The 14,125-nt window shown below is 34.1% G+C and overlaps 1 protein-coding gene across 2 annotated transcripts in view; it reads left to right on the top strand.

Moving 5' to 3' along the window:
- Positions 1 to 2,055: 2,055 nt before the first annotated feature.
- The window catches only part of LOC140045529 (LIM/homeobox protein Lhx1-like), a 30,919-nt gene continuing 18,849 nt past the window's right edge, over positions 2,056 to 14,125 (top strand). The window contains exons 1-3 of one of the 2 annotated variants that reach the window (XM_072090474.1): positions 2,056 to 2,665; positions 7,334 to 7,533; positions 13,199 to 13,398. In XM_072090474.1, the coding sequence (XP_071946575.1) occupies positions 2,490 to 2,665; positions 7,334 to 7,533; positions 13,199 to 13,398 (576 nt within the window). In that variant the 5' untranslated portion in view covers positions 2,056 to 2,489. Of the gene's footprint in view, positions 2,666 to 7,333; positions 7,534 to 12,991; positions 13,399 to 14,125 lie in introns of both variants that reach the window. The other variant, XM_072090473.1, reaches the window with a different exon arrangement.

The following is a 14,125-nucleotide window of genomic DNA, read 5'->3' as shown; positions in this document are numbered from 1 at the left end:
ACTAACTATGAGTGTTTATGTTAGAGACTTAATAAGACGCTTAGTTATTTTTAGATAACTTTAGATTCTTTCATGAATACACTATACCCAAAACTGTTGCGTTCAAGGAGTTGGATTTTGTGTTAATGTATCGGTTACTTTTTGTGTCAACAAGAAAGGTGTTGAATGGACACACCTTTGTATTTAATAATGACAACTAAAGAATTAAAGAAGCCTAATAACTCACTTGAAATAGTAAAGATTGAATATCGTGTTGCCTTATTGTTAATATAAATAAAAAACTAACGAATATGTTGCAATCAACACATGCCTATATAAAGATATCCAGTAAGTCCACAACCATGAATTGAATTTTCAAGAATTATTTTCTTTCAATATATACGTCCGTCAAAAAACACTTAATACTAAATTTACGATAAAAAATAAATTGAAAGATTGCTGATATTGGTCCCTGCAAAAACAGTCTTGTAGGGCAAGCCTGTATGCTATTTGAAAAAACAAAACAAACAAAAAACGAGAAAAAAAAATTAAACTAAAAACAATGAAATTCTGTATCTTTGATTTTTTTGTATTGTTTTAGGAGTATCGTTATAGTACAATAACATTTTTCAATAAGAATTTATGTACAAAATAGTATGCCCGTTTATTAATATAAAACCCGTTGAAATACCGTTGTTTGTTGAATATTTCTCCCTGCTTTATATATTTCTTTAAAAATTTATTTAAAGTAAAACCATTATTTTTATTTTAGCTCGGTACACACGTTATTTCTGATGACGAATAATTCTTTACTTTGCTGTCTAAATTGTTAGTAATTCGCCTTCTTTATTCTCGATAGCTTCTTAGGTTCAAAGTGATTATTTTCCATGCGTAATAGTTGTAGTAATTAGTGTAAACGTTCCTAATTTTGAAATTGGTTTCGTTTAGCCTCGGAGAAGAAGCCATTGCCAGCCATTGCATTATTCAGCTAGGCCTAGCATAGTTGTTTGTCTTTGATGACCCGCCAACGATTTGTATAATAATACGTGATGATTTGATCCGGCTTCTTGTCGTATTCAGGAGCAATTCAGTACAATTGTAACACCAAACAAATGTCTTTTCACCTGGAATTAGCTTAGTTGAATAAGGGTGTTCTTTGAGTTTGTTATTGGTAGACCGTTTCAGGGCTTTCTACCGCCTCCACAAACGGCCCTTTCTCAGCTGCGATCCTTTCATCTATTGTGTTGAGAAGGAGTACAATGTATCGTTAAGCGCCTTTAACGTATCGATATAATGAGGACTGAATAGGGACGAATCAACCCTTATTCTTTTACAATAATGTTTTGCTTCTCCTTCGGAGCATCAAAGGGCAAGTTGAATACCAACTGACGATATTTCTTTTTGTGTTTCGTTCTGCATGTGTCGATTTAGTTCATGTGTCTTGTAAAACGTCGTTTTAAGGTTTAAATATTGTCTCGTTCTATAATGATATAATCGTTACTTTACTTAAATACTTTAAAATGTTAATAAAAGATTTAAAATACATGGATTTCAGGGATTTTACGTTGACAAAACGTAGCAAGTTTTAAATTATTGTTATTTATATTATGTTTATTTACAGTAACATTTCCATGGTGATGTAATTAATAATGATAATTTTACTAAAATATATTTGCATTTCCAATACAACAAATCACACATTCTATTCAAAATGTGCTAGATTATATATACTGTATATAATACAAGTGCCAAAATAGATTCGAAATAAATTGGGTTATTTTATACCTCCTTGGTTTAGACTCAAAATCAGAGAAGGGCAGAGTAAGCGATGAGATTATTACGGATCGAAGCGTTCTTTGAATGTTCAATCCACACACTTACAAATTCTATTCTTGTAAATATTAGTTTTACAAGAAACAAACCGAGCGATTTGATTAGTCGATTGTCGTGTGAACTTCGCCGTGATTGGTCTAAGTTAGTCACGCCTTGGCTAGCCAGTCAGCGCGAGTGAGTGTGACTTAAAATGAATGCCAAGTTATGAATACACTAGGTTTTAGTCGTCAATAGCCAGAGATTAGTAATCGGTAGTGTGCTTAGCTTACAACAGTGCATCTCTCTATCTAAGTAGCCTATTGCTGCATGTGTCAATTTATGTGGAAACTTCTACGTACGAGGATACTAAACAAGTGATATTTTTATACCTGGAGAGTATTGCAGCTTAATAATTCGTGGAAGGACTTCGCTTTCCAGAGACCTGATTTTTGCCTATTTATACAATTAACTATGGCTATTGTTATCAATGAGGGCTGCTGCATTGAGTAAAAGTAGGACCAATACTTCGGTGGTTTAAATGCTTATTTTAGAATGGTGTCAAACAAAGTAATATCGCAGTGTTGAAAATATTTTGGAATGAACGTACCTTCTTACAGTTTAAATGATAAAACCTGTAGCCGACATATTTATACAATTTTTTTAATCGAATTGTTTTGCTTGAATAACAATAGTTCCCAATGATGGTTCAATTATGTGCAGGTTGCGATAGGCCTATCTTGGATAGGTTCCTATTAAAAGTTTTGGACAGACCTTGGCACGCTCAGTGCGTGCAGTGCTGCGAGTGCCGAGGGAAACTGGCGGAGAAGTGCTTTTCCAGGGAAGGAAAACTGTTTTGTAAAAACGATTTTTTTAGGTAAGTTAACTGATTTTTTTTTCATTTATGGATTGCCAATTATAAATTACTTATATTGTTTAAAATACTAATAATTAAACCGTATTATAATTATTTTAAATACGCTATGAGTGACTGTTGTCTTTGTATGGTGTATATTATTGTGTATTACTTCTGTTGATAATAAACCTTCATTTTGATATAAATTGTAATATTTAATAATATATAAAGAATGCAAGAAGACTAAATATAAATCATGTAAAGATTACATACTTGAGAGCCAACAAAAACAGAATTCATAAACTAGTTTGACAGTGTTGTGCATCTAATATAATTAATTATTCAATCGATTTAATAAATAATGCATTCGTATTGCAATTTTGATAAATTATTAAGTTGATCCTAACACCTAAGTAAACGAAGTTATAACGAGATAGCAGTATTCGATATAAATGTATGAATGTTTTACAGAAATAGAGCTAGGCCCCAGAATCAAATCTCTTCGCGAGCAGTGAATACAGCTGCAAGGAATAGGTTGACACACACAGCTGATCCAGGGCTAGCGTTTGTTGAACACATGATTGGAGGTGTTCATAATATTAGGTCGTTATTTATATATTAGTAAGTCGTATAGCAAACTGCTCGTTATCATTCGATGTATGTACATGGATTGTTATTGCATTAATGCTTTACAGGCTCGTACGTATACTGTCGAATCCATCTATGTGGGCCGCCTATGGATACTATTGAAATAGCATTTGTGATAACGAAAATATACCCTTATAAGCAAATATGTTAAACGCCTTTTACAAAATAATGAGGCGTAAAAAATAAGAAAGCTCTAATTGGAATTCCTTATGGCATTTAATAAAATATAAATTTAAAAATGTATTGAAACATCATGCTTGTTACTATACTAATATTACTATAATAATATGTATGGAGATGATATACATCTATCCATGGCATTGTATATATCCGTACTGCTGTACGTCAAATTGGAGATTCAACCGTTTAATAAGATGTTGATTTTATAAGAAATGGAAATAAAATGGCAGCAGGTGGGGAAGCGTAGTTGATAACACTGCATGTTAATGCATAGAGAAATCTCAACAATAATAATATGTGTAATTAGTGGAGTAAATGATGTGTGTACTGTACACGGGAGACCCATGGATATTTCATTATACAGCATATAGGTGACACAGTAACATAGCCATGGGAAGCATAGCTTCACAAGGACCAGTGTTGTTAGACATGGTTAATATAGTAATGGAATATTATTATTACGATTGATTAAAAAAGGAAATATTACTTTAAGAGGTAATCATAGAGATTTGTTGGTTTTAAAAGGGTATAGTACGTACCAAGCGGTACATTGGTAGTCTAGGGTGATTATTACATGGAGGTGTAAAAGAAGGGTTTAGTACGTACCAAGCGGTACATTGGTAGTCTAGGGTGATTATTACATGGAGGTGTAAAAGAAGGGTATAGTACGTACCAAGCGGTACATTGGTAGTCTAGGGTGATTATTACATGGAGGTGTAAAAGAAGGGTATAGCACGTACCAAGCGGTACATTGGTAGTCTAGGGTGATTATTACATGGAGGTGTAAAAGAAGGGTATAGTACGTACCAAGCGGTACATTGGTAGTCTAGGGTGATTATTACATGGAGGTGTAAAAGGCCACCCCCATGGTTAATGTTTGTTATTGATAGAATAATATTTTATATATAAAATAAAATATAATAATTAGTTATATCTCAACCGTAATTGTAATTGTAAATAACGAATTATTTACCTGACGTTTTATACAGTTGATTAGATTTTTATTTTATTGAATAAATGCTATATCGTTGAGATACATTTTTTAAAACGTTTTTTAAAGTCTTGTTATATACCCAAGAATGAATAGTCATAGAAACTTAACGATGTTATATATTATATAATTTGTTATATTGTTGTTAACTGGATATCTTGTGTAGCCTATTATAAGCCTATATAATAAGTAGGCCTATATTGGAATAGGCCATCTATGCGCACATCACTAAAATATTGTTTCTGTTTCTTTTGCTCGTAGTCAAATTATTAGATGTATTGTTTATTATGATTAATTATACTAGAGTATTATTACTCTTACCAAAGGGAACGATTTGTGTTCCAAGAGAACCACTATGAGTTTTACTGCAGATTAGATGAGTATTATTTGTTGTATAATAGTATGGCAAGGGAAACATTTCGTGTGGAGATACTATGGTTTTGCAAAACTGTGATTTTCAATCCATATCTCCCAATATTATATTACAGTATTAACGTTTATATGGTGTTTGAAAGATAATCAAAGATAATTTCTTCTTTGATACTGCTATTAATGCTAATTATAATAATTATGATATTTTAGTTCGTTGCTTAAAGTATGCCTGTGCATCATAAGTCAATTCAATTCAAATTTGTTTCTTTATTTTTTTCTTATAACATAAAATTATAATACGAAAATAAATATGAAAAAATTTAAAAATTAAGAAAAGAGAAAACTGACAAACATGGTATCGTTATCTGTAATAGTTTACGTAAGCACACACTGTAACAAATTGAATCTTAAAATCAATGACCGTACGTAAGGTTACATGAAGCATGAGCAGCCTACGGGTGTATGTGGAGTGTGCTCCTTATGTTTCCCTCTGGTCCATTTATGCAGTGTACCGACTGTGAAGCTGTAGGCCTAATGATTCTGATTGCAATGTGTATTGTTCCAGGCCCACATAAACGATAGCTAATATTATTTTGTTGTTTTTGTTGGTATTAATTTTTAAACGAGGAATTTCAACAAAATAAACCACATGATCGAAAGACCATTCATAAGTACCTACTTTCATATACAAATGTAGACGATATTTAGCCTCTTTTATAGCAAGGACTTATAACAGTAAGATTTATTTCTTTTATTTTATTATTTATTCATGTATAAAACATACAAAAAGTAGCCGCATGGCTAAAAACGTTGCATTTACAAAAGTACTGTACAATTTACTTGCATAACAATAAAAAAGATGTACCGTAACTTTGTTTTAAGAAGGGTATAACAACCTATAACTCCGTTTGCTCCCATTAATGTAAACGTTTAAAATAGAGAGAACACTGTATCACTCAAGCAAATCAGATTGGGATGAAATAAAAGTAGAGATGAAAACAGAATTATATAGGTCTTAGGTCTGGTGAATAAAACAGTATTATATAGGTCTTAGGTCTGCAGGTGAATAAATAACCGGTATATTTATTTGCTTTGATTCATTCACATTTATTTAATTATCGTTTGTAATTACAATTACAGTGTATTAATAATTACAATTACAGTGTATTAATAATTACAATTACAGTGTATTAATAATTGATGGCAAGGATCCTGCATAAAGACATTTACAATTCTGTTTTCGCCGGACCATTTATATACATAAAAAAATAAATGAATAAAACACAACATAAATTAAATAAAAGAGAGAAATACATATATCAATACATTCTGAAGTGTTTTCAGTACATTATCGGTACTCTCAGTACAAGTAACAGTAAATATAGGCCATTGTATGATTCAGTACATTATCGGTACTCTCAGTACAAGTAACAGTAAATATAGGCCATTGTATGATTGGAAAATTATATTTAATATTCTTGTATTCTTCCATCATAAAATAACTTTACCAGGTTGCTTGTAGTAAATCATCATCGTTGGTTTTTATAGCAGTTAACCCGGTTAATACTTAGATTATGTAAAATAATCTCTGCAAACATTACCAGTATTACGCTATATCGACGTTACTCATGATCTATATGGTATTGTATGCTGTGATTTTGTGACAAATGTACGTGTTTGGTCGAGTAAACGTGCACATGTACAACTGCGCTATCCTCAGATATGAGCGCTGTAATTTATTTTTTGTATTATGAGTCTGATATTCACAGAAAATAACATTAGCTGTTATACATGACTTTCGTGAAGAATTGTGAACGAGTATGATGACTATAATAAAGTATTTATTATTAATAAATTAAACATTATTAAATTAAACCATACTTTCCTACCAAAGTAAGTGCCGCGGCTAATAAAGTAACCCCATATAGGATGTAGGGTGATACGGTCATTACATCCTTACCATAAGGACAAGTTACCAAATACATATGACTTAACCAATGTTTGGAAACAATACATATCGATAATCAATATCATGAGGTTGTTCGACGAAACATTTTTGCTGTGATGATTGCGACGCTGTGTGAGGCTGATGTCGATTGTTGTGAATGATTGCATAGATGAATCAGTGAGTGAGGGGTTGTCGAAGGGGAGCTAGAGTGAGAATGTGTTTGACTGCTGATGTGATTAGGGGTTGGAAAATGTGAGTGGGGTTTATGAAGTCTGACAAATGTGATCTTGTGGTAGAATCTGCAAACAGTGAGATGCTGTACAGCAATTAAGTTTGCTTTTGTTTAATCCTGTCACCATCATCAGTTTTGCTATGTGTAGGCCCTATGTGTATTTTTTTATCATGTTTTTAAATTGACGAAATGGAAAATGAAATGAGGTCACGTTTTACTTTCAAATCCATATATAGGCATATATAGCTGTTGATTTCTTCCGAATATCAATGTGGGGTAAACTTTAGTTCTAAGTGGATGTTTTGTTTTTGTTTTCAGGGTTTATGGCAAGAAATGCGCCGGTTGTTCAGAAGGAATCCTTCCAAGTGATCTTGTTCGTCGAGCGAGAAATAAAGTATTTCATCTTGACTGTTTTACATGCATGGTGTGTCGAAGACAACTCTCAACCGGTGAAGAACTGTACGTTCTTGATGAAAATCAATTCATATGTAAGGAGGATTTCCTTAACAAGTCCCATGGTGAGTTGAACGAGCATTCTATAATATTATAGGTAACCCTGTAAAGTACTGTAGGCTACTCTTATCCCGTGTCTAAGTTTTCTAAATAAAAACACATTTACTAAAACGCGTGTACATTAGACCTACTGTTTTTAAGTACATAATTAAGTACGTAAAACTGGGTACTTGTATTGTCGTTTGTAAGATTTAATATACTGATAATAAGATTTTTATTTGTTACTTTGTTACAATCATTAGTGACGATTTCTTCTACACCTATTCAAAGAGTAAATTAAAGGCTACAAACCTCGAATTCGTTTTTGAAATAGGCATATTCGTTTCAAACGCTTTACTAATTCGTTTCTGAAATAGGCATATTCGTTTCAAACGCTTTACTAATTCGTTTAAGACCTGCGTTGCGCGGTATTTAAACTTCCAACGAAAGGGCATTTGAAATCCGTCACCAATCTCATAATTTCTGTGTCAAGCTATTTTTTTTTATCAACGTGATGAACAGTTTTGACGATTCGTTGCACACATGATGAGACGATCATTTGAATAAATTAACACCTTTACAATAGGCCTAATTTAAATAAAATGATACTAATGCAACGAAATTTGACGCGCGCGTGCGTACAAACGCTTATAATATTCAGCGGCTTTTGTACGCACATACGTATCAAGTTTAGGTCTCCTTCTGGTGTTACTATAGACAGAATACAGAAACGTGGTCTTGTGTACGAACACTTGTTTATATATTTATTCGATAATGTTAGACCGGAAGATGTTTTAGAGGGTATAAAACAAATACCAACATCTTTGGCCTTGTGATTTTTTATCGTTTGTATTTAGAAACGTAAAATCTAACTTAACTATGACATTTATTAGTCAAATATCTTTCATTACGAAGAAGTTGAACTTGTAGAGCTCCTCATTCTTAAGTACTTTCTAATTTAAGTTAAGATATTTTACATTTTATCCGCTACTAATTGACTTGTATTATTATTTCAACTGTGTTCCTACTCTGTTTTTACATGACTTTTTGTTGGATTTAATTACCCTAATAACAGATCTTAAGGTGAAATAGAGTTGGCAAATTGTACCACTGGGGCCGAGTGCCATTGTTTTTAAGCTGCCTGAAGGTAATCTCATAGGGCTGGTTTGACTTCATGTTTCAACCCTTGTACATCTGGTAGACTGAATTTTGACGGGCCTAATAAATTCTATCACCGCAGCTTTGGTGAAATTTTCTGCCGACTTATTGTATGCACGGCCTGTTGCGGGACACGCTGGGCTGTTTCAGGCGTTTTGAGACGGTCGATGAATTCTGTCAACGCACGTGTGGTCTTCTCATGAACACGTTATGTCTCGCGGGAAGGGGACTTACCGTTGTAAGAGGGAGACGGTGACCCTTGTTCCGTCCCCGACGGTCGTTAGTAAAAATCGTGCAATGAACTTTTACGTAATCAAATTATCTCTTAAAAATTTAACATGAGAAAATCGTTATAATTGGGCTTTATATATAATGTAAGTATGGATCGTGATTATTTATACATTGATGACAAATAGTAGTAGGCCTATATTGGTGTGATTTATACGAATAGTAATATGAAGATTGTCAAGCGGTCGGTTAACGCGCTAGCCAATTCGCGATAGGCTGTTTCTAGGCCTAAGATGTGTTTTAGGACGTGTATCATACGCAAATTCCGTGATACAGCATACTATGTGTTTCATGTACCGTAGCGCATGTATCATAGAGCCGAACCTCTTCCGTGATACAGACTCCACATGTGATGCTGTATCAGGTAACTTGCCTATGATGTGGATACATATTGACATATTGACAACACTATAAAATCGAGTGAATAATAATAATTTTTCAGGGCAAGTAATGAACGAAACGAACTTTTTAAAGAACAACGTTGTTCTTTTTTTTTTAATGAATGATTGTCCTTAAACTTTTAAAGAATCCCGAAATAAGTGCTACCGAACTCATAGCCATCACCTTTGTCTTTCAACCGGAAAGTACACTCACATCGCAAAATTCCCAAAAAAGTGTTTATTTACAACCAGTAAGTCACCTCAGACATATACCACCAATGGACGCTAATTCGCACAAATTTGAGCCAGGCTTAGGTCGGCAGTAAAGCCGTAAATCAGGCGAGATCGACGAGTTTACCGCCTTCCCAAGGGCCCTGTTCTCCGGCAAACGTTTCCTACTTTTTAGAAAGTGCGACCATATGTCAGTATAGGTCCTGGCCCTTGTCTCTTGTCCCTTCCATTTAAAATAGTTGTAAATATAAGATGATTGTTGTAAGATTTAGAACTTTTTAAAGTACATTAAAACACAATCAGTTTTGTAAGCCAAAATGAGTATTCTAAATTTAGAATCTCATACCGTACGTCATGATAATATTTATTCTGTTAAGCTCTGTCTATACAGTACTATCAAACTTTATGTGATGTGTCCATTATATGGACATAATGATGTCATATCACTACCATATTTGGGCACATCACTACCATATTTGGGCACATCACACTAGCTTGATGGTGTAGACAGAGCTTTAGTTAGAAACTACTATCTCAACACCATCAACGTATTTATACATATTATAGGCTTATTTAAAAAAAATAAAATTAAAAAAAGACTACGAATGGCTTTTTGTAGAATATAAAGTAACTCATGTAATGAAAACAATAAAGACAAAAGGTGATATTATAGATATTTGTTAAAAATAGTATTAACTAAATACTAAATATATTTTAAAATGTTACTCGACCGAAATACAAATTCATTTGGTTGTAAAAAAGTCGGTAATTATTATGAAAGATAATTTTCTTTTTAAATTGATACTCATTGATATTCATTTTTTTGGCGGCAGTTAGAATTCTACGATCATTTATAAAAACTACAGTATATTGACAATAATATATCCCGTTAGAAAAAATATACAACTAGGCCACTACGACCGCATGTCAAATGGCGGCCGGTAGATCTAAAGCCATGATCGACATTCCTGACAATCATAATAACAATAGGATAGGATGGACTCACTCATCTTCAACACACCTGCCGCCGCCACAGGTCGCTAACGTTTCTTCTTTTGTTTCTACCGTCCTCCGCAACGCCGGCCTCGTTCCGTTTGCGGTACCACAACACGGTTCTGGTATTTTTGGATCCGGGAAATTAAGACCAAGGGAGGGGATAAAGATGACGTCACACGGTGTTAATGAGAGTCCGTTCGTTAATATCTGATTGTTGTGGTGGTTGTCTAATTTCTCTACGGTATCCCACCCGATTCTACATCTGTATCTCCAAATATGGCATTATGCAAAGTATCATAGACTCTTTATTAACATAATTGTAATACTTCTCTTTTCGTTGCTTATCAGTTATCAGAAGGGAAGCTGAATGATAGATATTGCTGTTACATTTAGAGATACGCTACCGTGTTTAACATACTGATAATGTCGGCCTAACACGTGCTGTATGTTTTTATTCGCTAACTGTTTATAATACAGTACTGATGGGTTGTGTGTACATGTTGAATAGAATAAATTTTAACACTCCGATGATTGTATTATACGATATTAATATTCTTGAGTTCGAAGACGCAGTATTTTAAGAGCTCTCTCTGGGTTGTTACTAAAACCAATGTCCTTAATGCATGACTACACCCGCAATTCCACACTCCCCCCACGGGAGTGATTCTACCCGACCGAATGCGGTTATTATAAAGTGTTCTCTATACAATCACGAACAGAGCCTACACTCTCCTGTCAGAAACGAGTGATAAATACAGCGACAACCTCACGAGGATGATGGGTCTAACTCCCCTAGGATGGTTCATCTCTAGAATTTCTAGGCCTAGAAAAAAGCAGCAGGTAGGATCGGAAACTAAAAGTCATGACAGGGAAAACTGACTCTTTCAGGCGTTGTGTGTGCATGTTATATATACATATTACACCTCAGATGATTTACGATTTAATGCGTGCCATGTACACGTTTCATCTTACATATATTTTATCACTCGAAGAGATTACATTTTCACAACCCTTTTTGTCTATGCATTAGAATCGTACTTAATAAGTATTTGCATATCTTAACGGTTGAAGACAAAACAATTTATTTCATTCTTCAACCAACCAATCAAAGTCCATCACATCTTATGATGTTAAATACTTTTAAGATCCACACTATTTAAAACTAAGCCGGTATAAAGATAGAGTTTCTTGTGTGATTTCAAGTGTATACTTGTTATTTTCGTGTATAAAAAGTGACTCAATTTGTTTACTCGAATATAACATAACGTTGTTTTCCTCTATGGAGATTCCCATCTTTTGCAATACAACCGAATTCAACCCAGCTCTTTCAACCCAGCTCTTTCAACCCAGCTCTTTCTTAAGTTGCTTCTGCATTCACTGCTTAGTTTGACCGGGATGACTGATTGTAGTTACAAAATCTTCGGTTAAAAAAAGCCGAACATTGGCGACCTTTCGTTCCGAGGGTTCCGTAACTTGAAATAGAGAGCACATTCGTGCTTCTTTACTGTTTTATCTGAAATTATTCAATTGATATTTTGGTATTTATAATAATTCATTAAGGATTAAAATTAAAACTGTTGTTGTTTAAAATACTGTAAAAAAACTTATAAACGCAATTTTATTTTACTGTTTCTAAATATTGATAATATGAAATCAATATTGATAAGCATATCAAACACCGCATTATAGGCCTACCTGTTACTTCATTTTTTTAATTGTCGTGTCATTAAAAAACTTGACTCATTCAATACCAAGCATAAGCTAAACTGCAACGGGAAGCTATCAATATATAAGACAGTTGCTGTAGAGAATCGTGGCGTGTACTTCGGTTTGGCCTTGTTTTTACAAAACATAACCTCAATGAAAATTACACAAATATTATTGTCTTGAAGGACTGTGTATTTCACACCTCTCTGCTTCGGCAGATGGCTGCACGTAAGGCATCACTGCGCCTTGTTCATATTTCATGACCCAGAGGAAATAGCGTGTGTTCGCCGAAGACAGTGGATGCGCTTGGCAGGTGCCTAGCAAGACCTAGGCTTATCGTCCAAGCTCGGCGCGTTTTCTCATCGGCTTCCGAATCATTTACGATATATTCCACCTCAATAAAACCTAAGAAATGTGATGGATCGTTTGCGACTGATGAGTTTCCGAGGTTCATTGATTATCTCATTTTGGTCTCAAAAACATGGGTCAAAGATCAACATGAATGCGGCGTATAATAGTTTTAAATAAATAACGTTATTATGCGATATACTGTAACAATGATAGACGACGGATTATTTCAACAATGTGTCGATTTACGGTTTATTTTCGAGAAAAAAAAGAATAGGCCTACAAATAATGTTTTGTTTACCAGTATATGACTTTAATAATTATTTATTTATTATATTGTTTTGTAATATTTTATATATTTTTTTATTTTTTTCAGTACAAAAAGATCAAAAGTGTGATGATTCTCCAATAACTGCAAGTGAATGTAACGGAATTTCAAGTCCTACGGCCGTCTTAAACAATAATAACTCAATACAAACAGAAGATATGCTAGACCTAGATAACGATAATTATATTTCACCGTCTCCGTCGTCGCCCGCGGCGGACGATATCGTCAAACACTCACCCGCAAACTCAAATTCAGATACAGAGAGTAAAGCTGACGATAACGGTAACGGCGGACCTAATTCAGTGGCTGGTGCCAAACGGCGTGGCCCACGGACTACAATTAAAGCTAAACAATTAGAAACATTAAAAGCTGCTTTTGCAGCAACTCCTAAACCTACAAGACATATTCGAGAACAACTAGCACAAGAAACGGGACTCAACATGAGAGTTATACAGGTAAGAATTTTATTCTCACTTTGTTTACGGTGGCCCATACGTTCACTACGACGGCGTTGACTTGAATAAACTGAAACTTATAGGCCATCGTACTTTTGTTTACAGTGTATTTCAGCTGTCTGCAAGTAAATTAATGTCGGAAGAAATAAATAATGCATATTGGGAATAAGTCTTTATAAAAAACGCCCGCGTTTCCTTTTTTATTTCCTTGTGTGCTTCTAACGACCACAAACAAAGTTTTGGTAACCTCCATGAAGCCGCTTTTATGGCGCGCCCAGACGCGTTGATTTCTAGTCCGGAGGTCATATGTATGGAATTAATTCAATTTAAGACAAAACTTAACTGAAGTTGTATCTCTGTTATACATATTAAAGTACCAATATCAAATCACGTGAGTATGCAATGAAACATACTAAAATCGAATGGAATATAAAATTAAATGGTGATATTACGGATCTATTTATACGAACGTTTCGAGGGGTTTTCTTGACAAAAACAAGTGACTAACTCTAAACATTGGATTTAACCATCCGTATTTGATTTGTAGCGACGAACCTGATTCCTAAGTTGTGTATATGTATCGATCGCGTCTCAGTCTTTGAATGGCCAGAATCGACCGCTAGCGGTAAACTGTTTTGTGATATTCCCTTCATCGATTCTTTCATGAGATCATCAAGTTAATTACAAATCTAAAGTCATTTATCACAGTTTCGTATTTCGACTGTGA

This window comes from Antedon mediterranea, chromosome 3 (assembly GCF_964355755.1).
Source record: "Antedon mediterranea chromosome 3, ecAntMedi1.1, whole genome shotgun sequence".
NCBI classification, from domain to species: Eukaryota; Metazoa; Echinodermata; class Crinoidea; order Comatulida; family Antedonidae; genus Antedon; species Antedon mediterranea.
The sequence above is the reverse complement of the archived record's forward strand: the minus strand, read 5'-3'. Positions and strand labels throughout refer to the sequence as shown.